The 22,722-nt window shown below is 45.7% G+C and overlaps 2 protein-coding genes across 6 annotated transcripts in view; one reads left to right on the top strand and one right to left on the bottom strand.

The window, feature by feature from the left end:
- Positions 1–856: 856 nt before the first annotated feature.
- On the bottom strand, positions 857–20,182 carry SYT11 (synaptotagmin 11). Of its 5 annotated transcripts, none has more exons than XM_065902389.1 (4): positions 19,905–20,182; positions 12,887–13,713; positions 4,691–4,811; positions 857–4,146 (listed from the first exon to the last, which is right to left on the bottom strand). In XM_065902389.1, exons 1-4 carry the CDS (start codon positions 19,936–19,938, stop codon positions 3,836–3,838), a joined length of 1,293 nt encoding a protein of 430 aa, XP_065758461.1. In that variant the 5' UTR covers positions 19,939–20,182; the 3' UTR covers positions 857–3,835. The 5 variants fall into 5 exon arrangements, with proteins under 5 accessions (XP_065758461.1, XP_065758456.1, XP_065758469.1 ...); XM_065902384.1 differs by having other exon boundaries at positions 4,688–4,811; XM_065902397.1 differs by lacking the exon at positions 19,905–20,182 and adding an exon at positions 19,554–19,757 and having other exon boundaries at positions 4,688–4,811.
- A 1,809-nt stretch (positions 20,183–21,991) lies between these two features.
- Positions 21,992–22,722, top strand: part of LOC136144587 (YY1-associated protein 1-like) — a 38,397-nt gene continuing 37,666 nt past the window's right edge. Inside the window, 1 exon segment of the mRNA XM_065902466.1 lies at positions 21,992–22,059. The gene's annotated coding sequence lies outside the window, so the exon portion shown is untranslated.

A 22,722-nucleotide genomic window follows, 5' to 3' on the forward strand; every position in this document is an offset into this window, starting at 1 on the left:
GTGTTCCTTTTCTCAGTTTGTAATTAAATATTTATTAGTGTGATTAATTGATTAATGCTTGTTCTCTGCTAAGCTCAAATGCAGTACTCTTGCTTATCAATGTCTTGTTTTCTCAGTACCTGTCATATGATAGAAACTCAATTTAAAAAACTGTTTTGGGGGAGTGAGACTCACAAAGGAGAGGATATATATGTATATAATTATGACTGATTCACGTCAACGTGCGGAAGAGAACACCGTGACACTGTAAAGCAATTATCCTCCAATAATAATAATAAAGTCTTGACTAATGAATAAATGAAAGACAGAATCAGTCAGTCTAAGCATTGCTTTTGATATATTTTCAATTAAAGAGTCAGACTTATTCTCAGCACTAAAAACCATCAACTCTGGTGGTTATTGTCTTAAATACTACATTTTAAGAAGAAAATAGGACAAAAAGAAAAGACTCTCACTCTGGAGCCTGGAATCTAAATTCTTTTAATAATCATCTCAGGTGATTCTGAATCAGATGGTCTAGGACCATATCTTGGAAAACATGCTGTGTGTGTGCGTGTGTGTGCATACGCCTGCACAAACATGTGTGCTCTGTCGTGTTCAACTCTTTTCGACCCCACGGGCTGAAGCCCGCCAGACTCCTCTGTCCATGGAATTTTCGAAGCAAAAATATTGGAGTGGGTTGCCATTTCCTGTTCCAGGGGGATCTTCCAGACTCGGGGATCAAACCCAACTCTCTTGCGTCTCTGGCACTGGCAGGCGGATTCTTTACCACTGCACCACCTATTGGAGTCTGAGTGTTCACATCATTCATAGTCATCCAGCTTCCAAGAAAATCATGCTGAACTCATTGGGCCTATTTAATGTGAATCAGTCTTTATTCCGCACTTGTGTGGTGCATTAACAAATTCAACATACAAGATAGCATTACATATTGTAGGTTAGCATTACAGCATTATGCAGTTTCACACAATTCATGTTAGCTTTTTCGATTTTTTTCTTTTTTTTTTAATTTGACACGTTTATTTTATTTTTGAGTTTCATTTTTACAAGAGAAGACACAAGGTAAAGAAAGACGACCACATTGGAGAAGGATCATGGTGAGGGCAATGTCACTATTGTGGCCATAATAAAAGCTTTCCAAGAAAAAGGACTTGCATCGTTCCCTCTCCTGAGCAAGCCGCCCCTGTCCCATGAACCAGTTCTATCTGTTCTCATATCCCGAGCACCACTCCTAAACATGTACATCTTGGCTGTGCTCCACTGAGATGAACTGAAGGAAGGACTAACTCATAAAGGGACTTTTTGTTATTAAGAAAAGCTCTTGTCTTCCCAAAGGAATCAAGATATCAGCAGAGAAGGACTGACTCTTGGAAAATCAGAAGTGACCCTTCCCTAACCTATTCCTGATCATGAGTGCCTTGTGCGAAAGCTAGAATGTGACTCTCTTGTCTTTCCACTACTCTTAGAAGTAGGCATTCCTCCTCCACACTTATCAGTTAGCTCTGGGAGGAACAAATGTGAAAGCCGAAGTCAGCTAAGAAACTTTGGGATGGCTGAGTCAAGGGCACAATGGATCAGGCCTGAGGTAGGAGGGAGGAACCTGGTACTGTCTGCCTCTTCGCCTTTTTCTGAGAAAGACACCGAGGCAGTTCCTAGGCTAGAGAACTATGGGTCCCTCTCCTGCCACCTCCACCCACTGCTCAGTAGATGCAAAGAATAAAGCTACAAGGAGATGGGTAAGAGAGGAGTCGGGTGAGGCTGTTTTCCCAGACTTAAGTCGGGAGCTACAGAGGCACACACAGCAGGGCAAAGTCCACACTCTCTCCGCCTGTGGCTTTACATTGTTTCTGGGAAGGAAACAAAAGCGGGTTGCTCAGCAGTCTCTGATCTTTAGACATTAAGGCGATGAAGAGGAACCATTTAAAATTTTTCCTAATGGGGCTTCAGAGTGCTCCTGTCAGATTTACATTAAACTATCTCAAAATGCATTTTTAGAAAACAAAAATTATTTTTGTCTACGTATGATACAGTATTTACATTCCATGGAGTCTTGGATAGAAACCGGTGATGTGAACCCAGCTGATGGTGAGATTGTGAGTCAGATTCTGGGGGCTGGGGGATGACAGGGACAAGAACAGAGAGTAGGCTCTGTGCCTGCTCAGAACTGCTCTGCATTGTCAAGAATCCAGGTTAAAGAAAAAAAAAAAGAAGAACGGGGTTGGGGAGTCAGGGAACAGATTGGTTTTAAATCCACAAGAGTTATGGAATGGCAGAGGCAACATCACCACTCTCTCCATAGAGACTCAGTTTTTCAACTCTCTTCTCAGAAGCAAGTCAGATAGTGATGTTCTTGCATGAATGTGAAATTTCTGTCTCTACTAATCTTTCAGGCCTTGGTTCAAGCTGCTGCTTACCTGAGTTCCTCTTCAGGCTGGCAAAAATATCTACTGCCTATCCAGGCTTACTTATCATCCATGACGTCTCTGCCATCTGAAAAGTCTCAACTCTAGAGACATGGCTGGACTAGGGGTAAGGAGACGTGAACTCTAAAAAAGAGGCTGAATCTCTCTCAAGCTCCACTGTCCACGGGCAGATGGAGGACTAAGCTCTGTGGTTTCCCCGTGCCTTCACTGTACTTTGAGATTCAGGAGTCCTAAGAACTAAGCACTTTGTTTACAGGGAAAGGATGCCTGAAAAATCCAAGTTATCTTTATTACTAATTTGTCATGTGCTCATTTTACTCATTTAGTTATTTTTAAGGGCCATTATTGGAAAATTTTAGGAGAAAGAATAATTTCTGAAGGTCCTTTTCCTTATGAAGTAAAACTAACCTCACGTAAACTACTTGAGAAGACTCTAAAGCTTCTCAGTGGTCAGCATTTCTGGAAAAACAAAGGTCAGTCTAACCTTTCAGACCACAGATGATTCCTCACACATCAACCAACAAATGGCTATCCTTCCAAACACAGCTACAAAGGGCGAGGCACTCATCTCATTTTCCTTGTCATACCTGCATTTGGGACCAGCTAGATACAGTCAATGGTACTATCCTGTAGCTGAATTTGAAGTCCCAAAGCTCTTTCTAGAGAAGTCATCCCAGATTCTATATAAAAGTCTGATGCCTTCGCGTAACTGATTACATATTAATCAAAGAGAGCTTTTTACCCCTTTCCAGCAGAAGCGCTGACAGCAAACATGCCTCATTTCTCAAATACTCCTTCTCCTGCAAACCCTGCCTTATCCATTCCACCTCTGTATCTTCGCCTACTACAGACCTCTGGTCCTTAAGCTCAAAGAGCAGAAATGAAAGCGGTAATAGGGGGAAAAGATAGGGATGATGAAAACATGAGGTTTTACAAGAGCAGAAAGATTCTTCCACAGAGGTGGGGCGTGAGAATAACTCTCCAGAGAAGCCCAATAAAAAGAGACCAATTTCAGGTAATCAGCAAATACAATTCGGCACAAGACACGATTTTCATGGATTAAAATCTGTACCTTGATATTGGCAGTTAGGCTAATTTCTTCAGTTTGTATTAGACATGCAAGTATAAGGTTACATTGTTATATATAGACTTGTAGAGGTCTTTCCCTCTCTTTTTTTCCCCATTTGAAAAACAAAAAAGAGGATTTCCAAGTGCCTTGCAAAGGAGAAAAATCATCATTGCTAAGAACTGAACTGCAGCTGTGGTCATGTGGGGTGTTCTCTGTGGGGTTTGTGGTGTAAGAAATTTTCTTCTACAACTAAAATGAGGTTTTGAGTCCGCTCCTCTGGGTCCTCTCTCCCCCTGCCATGTCCCCGCCCAGCCTGGCCCCAGGGTTAGAGGCGAGAAGAGGATTAGTACTCGCTCAGACTGTGCCACTTGGCCACGGGCTTGCGGGGGCTCTCGCACACCTCTCTCCAGTGTTCGGCACCGCTGGCGGTGACACTGTGCGCCCCCAGGATCAGCCTGCCCACCACCTCGTTCTTGGTGGTGCGATCGAAGTCGATGACCAGGAACTCGATGCTGATGTCGGGCAGGAGGTCGGTGGGGATGTCGTAGATGAAAGACTCGTTGAAGACGGGGTTCAAAGTGCACTTCTTCACGTGGGTTTTCTTCTTGGCAATGCGCTTTCTGCCGTAGTAGACGTTCACCTTGACATAAGGATCTGGGGCCCCCAAAGAAAAAAGGGAGACAGGCCTATGACACAGTCCTCTCCTACACAGTGTCAGGGAGGAGGGGCTTCTGCTGTTCATCCCCTCGATGTCCCCTCTCTCACCCCGCGTGGTCTGGTGCTCGCACACCAAGTGTGCATTGACTGTGCACATCTGCCCGCCTGGACAAGGGGTCAAGGAAACCAGGCAGACGAGGAACAGGAAAACTGCCCCGAGTCAGGGCCGAAGAAACGCCGTGACACCAAGAAGCATTTTCAGGGGGCAGAGGGACTACCAAAAGCTGCAGGCTTTCTGAGAAGTCTCAGCCGGAGCAAGAGCACAGAGGCTGGCGTGCATACCCCTGTGAATGCCTCGCCAAAGGTAGAGGCCATTTGCTTACCCACACACCTCCCTGGTGACATTCATCAGGAAGAGAATGTAGACAGAGAAAAGAACGGGTAGAGGGTGAGAGGTGCCAGGGGTCCTCAAAGGGGGGCGGGGGGAGGCGGTGCAGGGAGGGCAGGCAGGCAGAGATGGGTTGAAGTAAATAGCTGCTACCTGAGAGGCCGGTGATGTCCATCTTCGGCAGGTGTCTGGCTTTGAGGACCACCACCGTCATTCTCTGCGCCACAGGCTGGTATGACAGAGACACCTGGAGCTCGCCTCTGCTCATGCACTTCTGTGGAGGAGAACCAGGAGGTGAGAAGCCCAGCCGAGGGGGCAGGCCACGCCACAGAGAGTGAGCAGGGCGAAGGAGATGTTCTCCTCACAGTCCTGAGAGTAAACAGGGGCTTCCTGGTGGGCCGGTGGTTAAGACGCCACACTTCCACCGCAGGGGGGCGTGGGTTCGATCCCTGGTCAGGGAACTAAGATACCGCATGCCACATGGCGTGGCCCAAAATAAAATAAAATAAAAAGTCTTATAGTAAATAAAATCATTTGCATGGAGAGGCAGCACAGCACAGACTCTGCAGCCACTCTGGCCTGGATTCAAATCCTGACTCTACTGCTTATCTGTCTGAGCTGGGACAAGGTCAGCCCGACTTGACCTCTCTGGATTTCTGCTTCCTTTTCTGTGAGATGGATATGAAAACAGTAGCAACTTCCCAGGACTAGGAAGAGGATTTGGTAAATTAGTGTGTACCAGAGACACATACTCTCTCCTGTTCTCTCATTTGGTTCTTGTGATAAAGTTTTGAAGGGAGATAGGAAACTCGCATTTGAGTCTTAACTTTGTCACTTACTCTCCAGCTGGCCCTGGGCAAGTACCTGAACTTTCTGGAGCCTGTGGCTCCATTTCACAAGGTGAATATCCACACCTGCTTCACCTGCCCCAGTGCATGACCTTCAGAGTGTCTTCTCTGGCCGCCCTGGATGCCCACATCTTTGTTTCCCCACCTTGAAATGAGCTTGGAAACAAGACAAAGCAAAACAAAAACTCTAGTCTTCCAAGAACATTTTAAATAACATTTGGATACTAATTACATGCCAGGTGCTGGGAATTCAGAGCTAACGGGACTCAGTCATTGTTCCCAAGGATGCAGTAGAAGATTCAGAGATGTAAACAAACATGTTTACTTGTCAGGAGAGTGAGAAGCCCCGGAATTCCCTGCTGGTCCAATGGTTAGGTCCGGGCTGTCACTATTGAGGGCCTGGGTTCAATCCCTGATCACGGGACTAAGATCCCACAAGCTGCACAATGAGACCAAAATAAATGCTTCAGTGCTGCTGGGAGATGCAGGGGAGGTTTTGCCAGCTGACACCAGGGCTGAGCTGCTGGGGGGTGAGAAAGAGACACTGAGGCAATGGGCAAAGAGAAGATCCTGCGTGGCAGGGCTGGTCTGGGGTTGAAACGGTAGGCTATGTTCAGAGAATGGGGAGAGGTAAATGTACCTGATGTTGGAGTGCTGGCAGGAGGGATGGGCCAGGAATCTGGAGAGATGGGTTAGGTGGGGGTGAAGGGCATGGGGTGCGGGGGGAGTATGCTAACCAAACAGCAGAGCCAGCAGCAGCAGCCAAGCAAAGAGGAGGTCGGTAAGCATGATGGACTTCTATAAGCATGATGTTACTGCTGTTGTTAATATATTAATAATCAGATTATTCTAGTTAAAGCTGGGGAAGGAACTAAAGACAAAAGTCAGAAAACTTGATGAAGAGGCTGCTCCCAAAGGCTAGGGAAGAGAGGGTGAGGGCTGGAACCAGGACTGTGGCAGAGGAGATGGACCTGGGATAGGTCTCAGAAAGAACTGTCAGGATTTTCTGGGTGGGGGCGGCTAACTGGATATAAATTTAGGGGAGAGGGAAGAGAGGAGCGACTGTTTCTTGTGTTTCTCTCTTAGGAAGTGGGGATGAGGCTGGGATAAAGAAAACAAAATGTGGCAGCACAGGAGGAATTTAGGACATAACTTAAATTTGAGACAAAAAATTTTGAGACCAAAACATTCCTCCACTATCAAATTTTATTCCTTATACTCTTCATAGCCCCAAAGGAAGGTCATCAACTCAACTTCTTAGATTGAACAAAAATAGACCAAACTTACCACCAGCCTTACAAATGCCACATACCCACCAAAATGACTTGCTGTGCATTAAGTGCCAGGCAATCTGCTAGAAGCTAGGGCTGAAAAGATGCACCCTTACCCTTCAGAAGCTCACAGGCTAGTGAGCAGGCTACTGCGTGCTCAGGAAAGAACAGCAGCAGCAAATGATTTAATTAGCTCATCAGTGAAAAACAAAGGAAAAACCCTAATAACTTATGCTTTGATTGATTTTAAGTCATCACCTCAAGGAATGAACTGTGATAATATTTCCACTTGGTTTAAAAAATTTCTTGAGGCTATGTTTCATACCAGGAGCATATGGAAATGTCTTTCATAGGGTATTGAACGTGACTAAACTTTAAACGTAGCCATTAGTTTTGAAATTGAAGTACAAAAGAAAATAGGCTTTAGAAATTATTTTCATGGTTTTCTCTGCTAGATGAAGCCCTACATCTTTTCCTTACCCAAAACATACTGTCGGCTCTTGACTATGTCCACAGGACACACTCTGAGCCAGTTTAAAATCACAGGCTGGTTGCTCCTGCCAACCTGTATACTTCTGGGTCGCTTCCTTTGACATAAGTCAGAACACAGTCAGAGAATGTGCCCTCATTTTTACTATCAGTCACAGCCCAAAGGCATCAGGAGAGTAATCCCTCAGGAAAAAGAAAATGCCTTCCAAAAAGTTCAGAACTAAACTGCTCAATAAAGTAGCTGGTAGCTACATGTATCTATTTAAATTTTAATTCATTAAAATTAAATAAAATTAAAATAATTCCTCAGTCACACTGGCCATATTTCAAGTGCTCAGTGTTCACACGTGGCCAGTGGCTATCATGTCAGATACATGCAGATATAGAACATTTCCATCATCAGAGAGAGTTCCAGTGAACTGTGCTGATATATCTAGAAAGAACTTTTGGATTATTTGGGCCACTGTTCCCCTCCATTTCCATGAATAATGAAATGTTAACTAGTTTTGATATCTACATCTGGGACCATCCTTGAATATTGGTATCTAAATATTAAAAATACAATTTTTTTTTAATACAATCTTTAAATATATCTAATTTTATATACAGAAGAAGGTTGAGGAGGGTAAAAAGGAAATTTTGATTTAAAAAATAGTTTATTTGTAAAAATAACATCAATTACAAGATGATACTTAGGTTTTCTGATTATTTAAAACTGTTTAAAAAAAACAAACTGTTTCCTAAATCATCCATTATAGCATAATCACTTTAATCAAAGTCCCGTGTGCCTTCCCTGGTTCTTTGGGAAAGTGGACAACTTCTGGTCACCTTCACAATCCTTTCCTCCCCTAAAATCATTCCTCTGGCAACTGTTCTCCATCTGACCCACCCCTCCCCCCTCATCTTTGGCCATTTTACATAGGCAGAATGCCCATCGTCATTCAGCTGCCCCTTTGGGATGCCCAAGTCTGCCGCCACAACACCACCTGAATGCCATTCCATTCAGCATTGAAGGCCAGTTTCAAGTCCCCCCTCCCGCCTCCCCTTCTCTTTCCACCCAATTCCCATTCCAAGCGGCATTGTCAATAGCTCTTTCTCAAGGGCTCTTTGTCAAGGGCTGGGAGCAAACTCTGTTTCCCAGCCCCTTCGCCTAGTGAGGTAAAGACCCTGTTGGGGGTGGGCGAGCAGAGGGACAAGGGGGCGACAGGGTTTTATCCATGCCTGACAGAACCGGGAGGCTTTGCCCTCAAGGGTGCAGGATCTTTTCTCAGTCCGTGGAAAACAGGAACAAGGGCAGTGGTCCTAAAGAAGACGTTAGGCTGAAGGAAATACTTAGGCGAAGGAGAAGTCTATTTCTTATAATTAGCAGAGCCCCTACGGAATGACTTTTTCTAGCCAGAGCATCTTTGCAAAGAGGACTCATGCATCCTCAATAAACCTTTATAGGGACTAGAAGTTCTCAGTGCTACCTCCACATAAATCACAGCCATGAGAAAACAAAAGAAAAAAAGCTTGAACATTCAACCACATCCCTCCTTGTCTTCTCCCTAATACACATACACAGCAACTTCCTTTTTTGGTGTGTATGATTTTATTTTTCTATAGCAAATTTCTTTATTGTTTATGGAAAATTGACATTCCTTGTTCTTTCTTTCTTTTCACTCCCTTTTGACTAGCCTGGATGACCTCCAAGGTCTCTTGTAAATCTGAGATTTTAAGAATCCTCTCATTCCCATGACCACTGTCCCAGGTCATGAACACCAATCTGGCAGCAGAAAGACAGGAAATGGTTTGGGAAACAATGACATGAAGAAGTTAGGCGGAGTCTAACAACTCTCTATTATCCACCCTGTAAATCACTTCTTTCCCACTGTCTCTTCTTTAACCCCAGCCCTCTCTCATCACTTCCCTTCTCCTTGTGGGGGGTGTATTATGGAAATGTAAATTCACTTTTCTTTCTTTCTGAATAAAATACTGGGGGGGAAAAGCTGCCACTAAAGGGAAAAAAAATCTGGTTCCAAAGTCCAACTCAAAGAATTTGGGGGTTTGGAGTTTATGCTGTAAACTTCTTTCACTAATAGTCTAGTGTTAATTTTTAATGCTTCTTATCTTTCTGTATGTTCATAAGAGCTGAGAGTGCTCTCACAAAGTGACCCCATTAGCCTTCATGATCCAGCCAAGAGGCAGACTGAGACCCAGAGAAGGTAACTGCATACCCAGAATTAGGCAGTGAAATGGACAGAATCAAAAATCATGACCAGTCCTGGCTTCTTTCAACTGGATTGCACTGCAGTAGCGGAAAGGACAAAAGCTGAATTTTCTGCTAAAGGTCAGGAAGTGCAGTTAGGGGTTGGGGATAGTCTAGAGAAGTGCAATTCTCACCAGTCTCCACCCAGGAAACTTTGATCCCATTACTATAAAGGGATACCCTACCCAGATCAGGAAAAGACTCTTTACAGTGTGAACCCTTCCAAAGCAGCTCTAGCTGATGAGCCAAGGGGAGACCCAGAAAGAGCAGACTACTGGCTACAGTAGGGAGGATTAAAGGTGGACATTTGGAGGCTGCACTGCTAGGGAATCAGGGGTACAAATGACTAGGGAGATGACAGCCATGACCCAGGATGAAACATAGCCCTGCCCACTGGCACTGGTTGGGGAAAACAGGCTTAGGAAGCCTGGGAGGCTGCAGGGCTCTGGGTGTCCTGTCTGGGGCCTCATCCAGGGAATGTGTTGCTCAGGATCCCACCCTGGCTTATCCCTTCTGAAGGGAGTTAATAAAGTGGAAAGAAGCTTGGCTGTCGCCAAGAGCCCCTGGCAGTTTAGCAAATGCCATTGTCTATGCTCCGTGCCCAGTGTCCTGGATTTGAGGCTTGTTTTGTTCCCAGCCCGAATCAGTCCCTCTCCTTGCCAGTGTGTCTTCCCAGCTGCAGCCTGGCACAGAGCCATCCTCCACACTCCGCCGTGGGCTGAGTGCATGAGCCGCATGGGGGAGTCCAGCTAGCTGGTGGCTTTACCCAGGCTAGTACTCCAGAGAAGGCTGTGCTGAGAAGAACCGCCCGGTAGGAGAGCTGAATGAAGGCAGGGGGTAGGGTACTGGAGCTGCTATAATGGGGAGTCAGGAGTCAGGGGAGCGGGCTGGTAGAATCTGGAGGAAAAGAAATGGAGGGAGAAGGGAGGGGATGCAGGGAGATGAAACTGGTCACTGCTGCAGCTTCTGTGCAGGCCTTCTGACTCCAACCTCAGAGGATGCGAGAAGTCCTGCTGTGTTGGACTCAGGGGTGTCTCATTGTATCCTGGCAAGGGACCAGTGTTCATGCCCTGACCAAACACCTCTAATATTCTCTAAAGTGTTCAGACTTCTCCTGGCCTTTGTGAGCTGAGCGTGCCACGTGGCAACAGCGGTTCTCTGGGCAGTGGCATGGCTGGGCTGGCTGCAGTGGGGCAGGCAGAGATGGTGCAGGCAGCAGAGATGGTGAGAGCACAGTGCCGGGGGAAGGGCTCCCTGCCTCCCCTCCCCAGCCTGGCGCGGCACAGCGCCCTGCAGCAAACCTGCTTCCCTGGAGCTCACTGCCCACTCAGCCTTGCTGGCCTGGGAGCCTCCGTACTTTCCTGAGCCTCCTGCCTCCCCACTGAGTCCAGCATGGGTTTGCAGCCAGAGAAGGCAGTAACAGAGAAGGACGGTGCCTGCAGGCAGGGCTCTTTCTGGAAAACGTGCAGGTGTTTTTAGTGACCCTGATATCCTTTCCAAACCTCCTACCATCTTCTCCATTGATCTAGCCTTCCTTGTCTTCCTTTACTTTATCAAAACAAAATGTAAATATCTTAAAAAAAAAAAAAGTAAATATCTACAAATCACATATCTCTCCCAGGGATCAAACTTTAATAATTATAATCCTGGTTAACATTTATGAGAGTTTACTATGGGCTAGGGACTATGTAAATGCATCATTTTAATTCCTTATAAGAAACAGAGACTTAGAGAATTTTTTTTTTTTTTTTTTTTAGACTTAGAGAATTTAAGCAGCTTGCCCAAGGTCACTTAGCGGGTAGAATTTAGATTCAAACTCAGGTCTGACTTCAAAGTCCCTGCTGTGCTATGTTTAGTCTCTCAGTTGTGTCTGACTCTTTGTGACTCCATGGACTGTAGCCCGCCAGGCTCCTTTGTCCATAGCATTTTCTAGGCAAGAATACTGGAGTGGGTTGCTCTGCCTTCCTCCAGAGGATCTTCCCAACCCAGGGATCAAACACAGGTCACCCACATTGCAGGTGGATTCTTTACCATCTGAGCCACCATGGAAGCCCAAGAATATTGGAGTGGGTAGTCTATCCCTTCTCCAGGGGAACTTCTCAACCCAAAAATTGTACCAGGGTCTCCTGCATTGCAGGCAGATTCTTTACCAGCTGAGCTACCAGGGAAGCCCCAAAGTCCTTGCTATCAATTCCTTATGTTAAATCCTGAAAAAGGAATGAAACTCTTAAGTGCAAAATTTTAACAACCTTTTTCATAGCACACTCACTATATGATAAATGTCAAGATTTCTTTTTTGTCTTTTTCCTCCACTAAGTAAAAGCTACATGAAGGCAGTAAGATGCCAGGTATATTATTCCATTTGATCCTCATAACCCATAAGGAAGGCAATATTATCAGTTCCATTTTACAGATGGGGAAATAGAAGTTGAGAAGAGTTAAGTAACTCACTTACATCATACCCCTGGAAAGTGGTGAGCTGGAAGGTGAAGCTAGGCAGTCAGATAAGAGCCCTCCTGCCAAACCACAGAACTGCATTGCCTCCCAGTTGAGAATGAAATGAGTGAACTAGTGTGGCTGGGAGCACAATTCTTGCATCCCTGAGAGAATTCAAGAACCAATGCGAGCCCAGTGGAGAGAAGGCAGGATGGAGGGCTCTCATGCCCCTCTTAATGCAAACAGGGATGAGAGGAGGAATGGGGAGAAAAGTATCTGTGGCAAAGGTTTCAGCCTGCGTAAGGGGCCTGAAAGGTAAAGCAGCTGTATGCTATGAATGCTAAGTTGTATCAGTCGTGTCTGACTCTTTGTGACTCCATGGCCTGGGACCCACCAGGCTCCTCTGTCCATGGGATTTTCCAGGCAAGAATACTGGAGTGGGTAGCCATTTCCTCCTCCAGGGGCTCTTCCTTACCCAGGGATCGAACCCGTGTCTCTTACATCTCCTGCACTGGTAGGTGGGTTCTTTACAACTAGCAATACCAGGGAAAGCCAAAGCAGTTGATGAAGTTGCATTTATAAAATGGTTGTTAAAAGTCACACAGATGCAAGCTTACTTATATCTCTAGGTTTGGGGTGGGAAGGGGAAGCTGAGGGAAAAATTACTGAACTACTTCCATAGTTTCTCAGTTGTAAGGAATAAGTTCACAAGAGGAAGATCACACATTTTGGAGAAGGAATTGGCTCCCATGTGCCTGAAATGATGAGGTCTAGGACTGGAGGGTCAGCCTGCTCCAAGCAAGCTGGATGCAGCATCAGGATGTCAACCACTAAGAGCAATTTCAGAAGGCGTTTGCCCTTTTCTCTTCAGGAAGTTGCTTCTTGGAGGAGGCCTAACCTGCCAGGCTCTCTGTCTTACTTTGACCACTGCTCAGTCTTGACATCCAAGAGCTTCCTCTCTACAGCCCCTCCTTGCCATCCATCCCACTTCTCCCTCCCATTCATCCCCTCCTCTCCCCCAACCTACCATCCCTCCCCAACAACTCTTCCTCCTCACCTGGATGTTCCTTTTGATGATGTCCCTGGTCAGCTGTACCTTGCCCGTGCTGGGGTCCACCCCTGCCAGCGGCACCATGACCTCCCCAATGACGTCATCCCGGGAGAAGCGGTCAAAGCTGAGGACGAGGAAGTGCAGGACCAGGTCTTGCAGCTGGCTGTATGGGATGCCATAGAACGTGAAGGTTTCATCAAACACAGGGTCCAGGGTCTTCCGCAGCACCCTGGTCTTTACCCGATGCCGTTTGTCAGGAAGGATGGTCATTTTGATGTAGGGGTCAGAGCCTTGGGTCTGGTCGTCCATCACGGGCAGCCCATGAGCCTCCTGGATTGTCACCACCAGGGCTTTTTTCGGGAAGTTATAGTCCACTGAGAAGGTGAGGGATCCGAGCATGACATCCTCCTCTGGAGAGGATGGAGAAGTGGTTTTGCTCTCCCCGGGGGTCAGGCTTGCAATGGGGCTCCTCAGTTCTTCCCCATAGTCCACTTTGATGGGTAATTGGTCTACACAAGATCCAGAGCTAGGTCCCTTAGGACTCTTGTCTTGGCCCAGCAGGCCAGCCTCTGCTGCATCTACCAACAGGTTCCCACGTCCACCTTCCCTCCCGGGGCCATCTTTGTCTCTCCGCACTTTGATGATTTTCTTCTTGTTGCTGAGGGTTTCTGGGTATATGCTGATGCCTTTGAGCATGTGAATGAACTTGTATGGTGGGTTCTTGTGCTTCTTCTCTGCCTGCTGGTGGCAGCACGTCCAGACAAAGACGGTCACGGAGACACACACCACCAGCACAGAGGCCCCGATAAGGCCGGCGACCACGGGTGACACATCTGAAAGTGGAGACCAGAAATGTGTCAAGGCGGGTGGACCTCAACCTCTGCCAGAGCACCCCTGCATGGTGCCTCTGGCTGGAGCCAAGCTAATCTGCAACCTACCCTTCTTCAAGGCAAAACTTGCTCATCTAGGCTTATGAACTTCTCCCCTCTCTTAGAGACGCCCTCACCCATCCCTCCAACCCATCCATGGCTCTTTCTTTCCACCAACCTGGATGAAATACTTATCTTCTCTAGAAAGCCTCCCCTGCAGTGCCCCACCTGACTGCCTGTTCTTTTCTTGGCCTTGCCTCTGCACTTATGGACTTGGTTTGTTCATACTGATTTGTGTTTCACATAAAGTGGCCCTGTAAGTGTTATAGGTCACCCTTCTACATAGGAACCATTCACCTCAACTGTTCCACAAGGGCATGAGCTGTGTCTGGTTTCAGGAGGATATTCCACAGCATCCAGCACAGGGTTTGCCACAGTGGGTTTGTGCGGACTGACTGATAGGCAGGGTGGGAGGATGTGGAATTGACTTTGGATGGTTTTGGTAGGGTGCCCAAGGGTGATAAAAGTAGGTGAGTGGTAAGAAGCAGAACTGTGGGCCTAAGTCCTTATTTGAAATATGTTTCAAATTTCAGCTCCCAGGTATTTAAAATACTTGTATTTTAATGTAAAATACAAATATTTAAAAATGAAACACAAGTATTTTAAATAGGAAGAGATAGGGACCAAGGAACATGTCAGACCTTGTCACCTTCCTAGTAAGGTCTTCCCTGACCACCCTATTTAAAAATGTAACCCTTTCCACCCTTGAGACCTACCCTTCTGGCCCCGCTTAATTTTCTCTAAATGACATGACATGAGTTCTCTCACACACACACACATATACACAAGAATATATACAAACACTCACATATAATTGTATTAGTTATTGTCTATCTTCACTAGAACGTAAGTTTCCTAAGGACAGGGATCTTGTCTGTTTGTGTGCTGTGGTGAATCACTCAGCCATGTCCAACACTTTGTGACCCCACTGACTGTAACCCACCAGGCTTCTCTGTCCATGGAACTCTCCAGGCAAGAATACTGGAGTGGGTACCCCTGCCCTTCTCCAAGGCATCTTCCCAATCTTCTGGGGTTGAACCCAGTCTTCTGAATTGCAGGCGAATTCTTTACCTTTTGAGCCTTACCGGGGGAGCCTTTTGTTCGTTTCGTTCCTTTCTATATCCCCAGCACTAAAAACACCTAGGAGGTACTTAATATTTGTTAGGTAAACAAATAACTAAGGAGAAAGAGGTTTTTTTTTCTTCCCTTTTCTAGTCTTGTCTTTTCCTGCACAAATTGGGCCCCCTCCCCCCCCGCCCCGACTTAGATAATTAGGTTTGGGGATTTCTTCTCCCTTAAATGCACTGAAGCTAAATTGGGCTTAGGCCTTAAAGATCTAGATAAGATCTAGATCTATACTACGCATTAGGGTAAGTCTCAAGTAGGGCAGGAGGAACCAAGGAGATAAATGTGATTCTTGAATATTCTAGATTTTTCCTAGAACGTCCTTCTATCAGGCATATGCCTGGCCTGCTGCCTCACTCACTGCAGGCTTTTGTTCAAACCTCATCTTATCAGAAAACATTTCCTGTCTGTTCCAAGTAAGATAGTATCCCCACTACTCTGATTTATTTCTCTTTGTAGCACTTATTACCTCTGGCATATATTTACTTGTCAGTCTTCTCTTACTAGGTAATTTAATAAGAATAGTGACTGGCTGTTTTGTTCACTGCTACAGTCCCAGGTCCTAGAACCACGTGGTACATAGTAAGTGTTCAGTGAACAAATGAGTTTGTGAATTCAAAACAGCTTCCACTTTAGGAGTTTGGGATTAACAGATAACAAACTACTATTTAAAAAATAGATAAACAGCAAGGTTCTACTGTATAGCACAGGAAACTATGTTCAATATCCTGTAATAAACCATAATGAAAAAGAATATATACACACACATATATAGATAATTAAATTATTGCTGTACATAAGAAACTAATACAACATTATAAATCAATGATACCTCAATAAAAAATTAAAAAAAAACACAACCCAGTTTCCACAGATTGGAGAAAGAGGATGAGGTCAATATGACTACATATAAGAGGGATAAATGTAAAATTCTATTTAGCCTTCAAAACCTATTGATAGGAAATAGGAGACCTTACTTGACAAATCTGAGTAGAAACAGCTTAGTGGTTTAAGTGATAACAAGCTTGGAGTATACCTAGGCTGACATACTATCAATGCAGTGCTTAGATAACAGAGGGGCAGTAAAATTTCATCTGCTCTGCTCATGACACATATGAAGTGCTCTATCTATTTCTGACAAGAATAAAAATTGCTGTTTTTGTGTGCCAGTATGATACCCCTGCCAGACACTGTGTTAGAGCTTCCTCAATCTGACTCAGATAACTCACTGAATAGGTCCCATTAACAGCCCAGTTTTACAACTGAGGAAGCTGGGGATTCAAATCTGCCCTAGACCACACAGAAGCAAATGACAGTGATGAGATTTAAACCCTGGTTTATCTGACAACAGAATGTCTCTACATTATGGATAAGCAGGATAGAAGAGGACCTAGAAACCATATTAAATGAGGAGAAACTTAAGGAACTGAAGCTGAAGGGTCTGGGAATAACAACTTTCTTTAATTACTTAAGGTACTTTGCTGGAAGAAGGTCTGATCTGATTTTACTTTGGAGGGCAGGTCTGATAACAATGCATACAGGCTACAAGAAGACAGATAAATTGAAAGAACTGAATTATTGTTAGAATTGCCTCTCGATGGCTCAGATTGTTTCCAGAGGCAGTGAATCTCTGAAGACTTTCAGAGACTGAATTACCTTGGTCAGATATATTCTAAAAGGAATTTTCTTAACAAGGATTGGAATCAACATCTCTGAAATTCTCTCTGCCTCAAACATTCAAAGTTCTATGAATGTTGGGACCAGGTAAGAAAAGAAGTGGTTACATTCTGAAATAATATCGATGACTAAATCCATTTAACAAAAAGTATACCAAGGTGACTGTGTCCATGGCCATACTGAATAATAATAGCATTTATTTTCAGAATATCAGGTGAAATAAAAACTGTTAGGCAGAGGTTTCACATATTGGAAGCAGCCTTGACTGTAAGCTCCTTAAGAGCAGGCAGAAATTACAGTCTATTTAGCTTTGAATCCCTGAGTCTCTTGCATCTAACAGGAGCTCAGTAAATATTTGCTTGAACAATTGACTGGGTTCAACCGTAAATCAGAATGGGCACAATCTGAAAAATTGGCTCTCCATTCACCTATGAGAGACTTTCCTGAAAACTGTTTGCTACTGATTCATAACACTGAATATTATCTCTACAAGAAGAGAAAAGCAAGAAACTACCAGGACAAGTATATTTTTGAGAATGACTTGAAAGGGAGTCTAAAGGTCAGGGTTGAGAGACATCTGAGTGATCCTTTTGGCTCTACCATAAATTTACTCTATGATCTTGAGAGATCCCACTGCTGCTTACTATGCCTCAACTTTTACTGCTAGAAAGCAGTGGATCAGTAAAAGAGAAGATGAAGGATGTTTATCTTTCAGGAGGGTAGAGAAGGAAAAAGAGACAGACAGATGAATGGTTAGGTAGCATCACCGACACAATGGACATGAATCTGAGCAAACTCCAGGAGATAGCAAAGGACAAGAAAGCCTGGAGTGCTACAGTCCATGGGGTCGCAAAGAGTTGTACGTGACTGAGCGACTGAGAAACAACACAATGCCTCCACCTTGTTCCCCACCTTTGCTCTCCTTTCTTCTTCATCTTAGTATCTGTTAATCCCTACGTCTCTCCCCTACACCCAAGGCAGTAAACTAGAAAAATCAGAGATGTTGAAACTCAGGACCCTCTATCTAGTTTTAGTCAAAAGCTTAGTGGGAAAAGTAAGTTAGAACTAAAAGCTGAAGTGAGTGTTTTCAAGTAGTTGTAAATTGCAGTAACCCATGCTGCTTGCTCCTTTTGTCCTCTGAGGTCAAAGGTAACTGAGTGTTGGCTTGGAGTATCTCACAAGGGCTGTGGAGTTTGAAATGAAGTACTCTGTGAGATGTGAAAAAAGTCAGAAGTTCTACAGGGAGTTCTCGGGGAGACCTTCCATATGGATCTGACAATTTATAAGACACATCTGGGTTTGTCCAGCTCTCTCAGCCTCTAACCAGACATGCTTATTGACACTTCCTTTGCAAAAATAGCCTTTCCTGGTCAAGTAGGCCAGTGTGACACAGTGAAATAAGAGTGAATTTTGCCATCAACTGGAAATTGGTTTAAATCCTAACACTAGCCTAACTAGTTTGACTTTGTCTCCCTTAGCCTTGGTCTCCTCATCTAGCAAATATATATATATATATTTATATACATATAAAATAATGGATACACTGGAGGGTATTTATAAGTCTTTTAGTATGTAAAAGACTGATATAATTTCTTTTCTTTTGTCCACTAATATTTCTTCTAAATGACATCACTATATTATGCTCTACAACAACTGGTTGTAGACAACTGATTTTCAAGGAATCTGGAGCTGTAATTAGAGAAAAGAATATAATGGAAAGGAGGCATAAGAAGAAAAAGAAAGAGCAAGAAGAAAATCACAGAGTACTCATGTGATCAGAAAAGGGACATCAATATTGGAAATTTAGGACTCAAATAATAAAAATGCATAAGATGAAGTGTAAGAAAAATATAATCAAGATTTATCCTTGGGGAATCAGTGTGAACCAGTAGTAAATGGGTGTGATCTGTTGTCTGTATACTTTCTCTGATCTGATGTCTTCTTCCTGGCATTGAAGGGATAGAGCAGGCTGGGTTCTGTTAATTTCCATAAACCTTCTAGTAGGGAGTGAGAAAAGTCATTTCCTAGTTGGATGTGACCCCACCCTAAACACTGGAGTCTGGATGCTCAGACCTGGATTGTCTGAGACATAGAATCTCTTAAGGGAATTGAAGGAACCCAAGGCTTACAGCAACTCTCACCCGCTTCTCCCATCCAAACTGGGATAGGACTTAGGCAGAAGCAGGGCAATTCATTTTTCTTTGGGGGCCAGGAAAACAGCACAGGAAGTTTGCTATCTCAGCACATTTTGGAGGAATCCCCCAGAGGAAAAACTTGCATCTCGAGCTTTTCTTTCCCATCTGCTTCCCTATTTTCCACCCCACTCTCTGCTCCAGGGAGTGTAACTGATCGTGGAGCCTGTAGCGTTGGGTCTGGGACCAGCCGCTCGAGATGACGTAATGCTTTCTCGGGTACACAAAGCGGCCTCCCCCGGGCTCGGCCTCTTGCGCCCCTCCCCCTCCGGCCCGGATCGGGCCCCCGCCAGCACCAGCGCGGGTGAGTCCCCCTTTTTGAAAAGCCAGCCCAGGAAAACAGGGAACAAAGGCCTGAGAAGAAGAGCCTAGGCGCTGCCAGGAGGCCCAGAAATAGACATCACGTCATCCCCCAGCCCAGCAGCGCCAAGCGCCATTTGGTAGCATCGGACGGACCCCACCATTACGATGCAGAACAGACACGGCAGGGCTCACGTTTCCTCCCAGCGCCAGCATCCAGCTGACCGGCCTCAGGAGTGGCTTCCTTTTTGCTCTCCACCCCCGCACCCTTCTTTCCCCAGAGGCCGCCGCCCCCCCTGGCTGCCTGCCACACAGCCCACGGTCTCCAAGCTGCCATCTTGATGTCCCATCCCCCTTGCCACCTCCCTCCCCCGCAGCCCTGAGGAGTGGGAGGGGGAGGAAGGGGCACCGCCCTGCGTGCCCCAAGGGGGAGGGCTCGGCCTACCTCACCTCTCCTCCCCCCGAAGGAGGGACTCACGTCCTTCGCAAGCTCTCTGTTTCCCACCTCCAGCGGCACTGACAGTGCACCATCCAAGGTTTTCGCATCCTGGACGTCCCCACCCTTGGTGTGACTCCGGCCTGCTCAGGTCCTGCAGCCCATGGCTCAGGTTCGGACGCTGTCCACTGCCCGCGATACTACCACCGTAGGCCCGATTCTACCCACCACCACAGGCCCGATTCTAGAGAGTCTGGCACTTGAAGGCCTTGATCTGGGCTGCACGCTCTGCCCAGCCGCTGAGCTCCCTTGGCTTGGCAACGGTTTCACCCACCCCAGGTTTAGTTTGCCAGATTTCTACTTACCAAAGCTAGGTCGGATGTTGGTGATCTCAGCCATGTCGTAATCAGAGGCTATTGCTATAAATGCTTTTGCAATGGTCAGACAAGTCTGGGACCTCCGGTAAGTACCGGAGGCCGCCTCTGCAGAGAGCTAGGTCAGGGGAGGGGGAAGGTATCTGGTGGATGCCTCCTGCGACGGTCTGGCCCCTGGTTGACAGCTGCGGTCGCCTCTTAAGATGCTCCAGGGATGCTCTGAGCTAAGGATGCAGGTGCAGCCAGACTGGTCCTGATGCGAGGTAGGCCCCGCCTTCCTCCGAACGGCCCTCGGCAGAAGACTCCGCCTCTGTCCGAAAAGCTCCGGAAGGCAAGCCCCGCCCCCTTCCGGAAGATCCCTGGGAGTGGACCCCTCCCGTTGCCAAATTTTCAAGAGAATGAGACCCCGCCTACTGATGGGCTTGTGGGTCTGTAAAGCGAAAACCCCGATGCCTGACTAAGGAGAAGTTGTATAAGATCCTTTAGATCTTGTGATTCCGATTCCCCAGGCTTAATATAGCACCAGAATGTTCTGGGCGACAGGAAGGTAGGATTTTGAAAAAATAAAATTATATATTGCCTGCTTTTCAGTATCAATTACCATTATTGTTTTGCATTTCTGAGACCACTAAATATTATTATGGAAACTTTCTTAAACTTCAGAAGCTCTGATTGAAGACTAAACCTGGTGACGGTTGCACAACCCTGAAAGTTTACTGAAAATAATTGAATTGTATAAGTAAAACCTCTTTGGTGGCTCAGACGGTAAAGAATCTGCCTGCAACGCGGGAGACCCAGGGAAGAGCTGACTCATTGGAAAAGACCCTGATGCTGTTAAAGATTGAGGGCAAGAGGAGAAGGGGGCGACAGAGGATGAGATAGTTGATGGCATCACTGTCTCACTGGACATGAGTTTGAGCAAACTCAGTAAGATAGGGAAGGACAGAGAAGCCTGGCGTGCTGCAGTTCATGGGGTCGCAAAGAGTCGGACACGACTTAGCAACTGAAGAAAAACAATAAGTAGGAGGGATTCTGTGATGTGTAAATTGAAGCTTTTTTCTTTTAAAAACTAATGAACGTTGCCAATAATTAATCGGTATTGGATATTTCTCTTCTAAAAGCTTCAAATGCATAGAACAGCTTAGATGAGAAAGAGATAGCAAACCAACAGGTCTGTGTATTGTGTGGTTTCAAAAAGCAGGACACAAATGAAAAGCCAAGCTTCTAGAGACATCTTTGGAATGGAAGAGTTAGTGTGATTCACATTAGAGTCAGACTGCTGGCGGTTATCTCCATGATTACATCAACTTCACCATTTTGAGCTGTGGATCCTTTTATTTTGCAGATTCTGTTTACAGACAAAATCAAGTCAAATAAATTACTGACATATATAAATGTTGGTGGTTCATCTGTAAAGTGAGAGAATTGAATGTACTTTTCTAGTTTTGACCTTCTGTCCTTCTAGGAAAGAGAAAAGAGAACATCAAAGCACATATATGGAATGTATTGGTCTCCGACTATGCCCCAAGTACCTCCCTGGACACCGGATTACTGCATCAGAAGCGAGTCAGGATACCTGATTCCATCTGATAGCTGTGTATCTTTGTAAAAATCATCTACCCAGCTGAGCCTAAAATGTGTCCTGTATAAACCAGAAGGTATAATAGCCATTGTCCCATAGAATTTATTGTAAAGATTAAAAAAAAAAACAAAAAAACCCACCTTTGATAACGTAAGTGAAAGCATTTTGTAAGGAGTGTATTATACAGTGTATATATACAGATAAGAATAATTACTATGGATTGAATTCAAGACTACCTTCACTTTATTCAGGAAATTGCACTATTTGTAACCCAGGGTTTCTCTTTCTTAAATTTTATGAATTCTCCATTTCCTTGGTTGCATATTCCAGGCGTCTTGCAGTGAGTACTGTCAACTTAAACCACTGAACCTTAAACTCCCAGTGTTGTTTTGAGTAGGATAGCTCAGTGGACAGAGAAAGCAAGCTAGTGCCTTTAAATATTTTTGCCAACAACGGAAATACTCGCGCTTTGGCTTCAGTGTGCCCTAAAATAGAATGGCGCCTGGGCCGGGAGCCTGCTCCTTGACACCCCGAGGCGGCGCACCGCGACCCGGGGACGCGTTAGTAAGTGGCTGCCGTTGTCTGACTTCCGGTGAGAGGGAGCCGGGCTTCCGCGGGAGCGGGCCGGCTGCTGAGGGTGCGGGCTGTGTCCTGTAGGGCGCGAAGAGGCGGTGCGGAGCGGACGTCCGGGCGAAGGTTCAGCCTGAGGCGGTCGGGTCTGAGGGCTGGTGCGGGGTGCGTGACAGACGTCGGGGAGTGAAGACGTCTAGCTGGGAGTGGGGACTGAGTCAGCGCTGGGCGCTGAGTTGAAAAGCGCAGTTTGTACCCGTGTGAAATGTTTGCCCAGGAGGGGTTCGCGCTGGGGCTGCCTCCGAGTTTGCATTCATTCACCCTGCTGGTTTGACTGCAGTTCCCGAAGAGGGGGCCTCTTTAAACCTCTTTTGTGTTTGAAGTGCCTGAGCTGATCCCTGCAGGCTACTGCCTGAACGGTAGCTGCCTTTCTTCTTTTCATCCCCTGCCCCCCCAAGCCCCGCCTTTTTGGACCTCAGTGATTTATCTGCACTATGACTTGCCTAAACTAATGCCACGGTCCTTAATTCTCCCTTACCATTCCCTTATCAGAGGAATCTTTACTCGTTAATTCAACTGTGATTATCAGGATATGGACAAAAGTTCATTTGGTCTGGGCTGGGGAATCTCTCCCAGTGTCCTGGAGAAACGGAATGA

Source organism: Muntiacus reevesi, chromosome 1, assembly GCF_963930625.1.
Source record: "Muntiacus reevesi chromosome 1, mMunRee1.1, whole genome shotgun sequence".
NCBI classification, from domain to species: domain Eukaryota; kingdom Metazoa; phylum Chordata; class Mammalia; order Artiodactyla; family Cervidae; genus Muntiacus; species Muntiacus reevesi.

What these genes read in the sequence shown, in the direction of transcription:
- SYT11 (XM_065902384.1), bottom strand. Translation starts at nt 19,938, where the DNA reads ATGGCTGAGATCACCAACATCCGACCTAGCTTTG. An exon ending in CAACATCCGACCTAGCTTTG is followed by an intron (nt 13,714 to 19,904) that starts GTAAGTAGAAAT and finishes CTCCACTTTCAG; the next exon opens with ATGTGTCACCCGTGGTCGCC. An exon ending in TCATCAAAAGGAACATCCAG is followed by an intron (nt 4,812 to 12,886) that starts GTGAGGAGGAAG and finishes TCTCCTCCACAG; the next exon opens with AAGTGCATGAGCAGAGGCGA.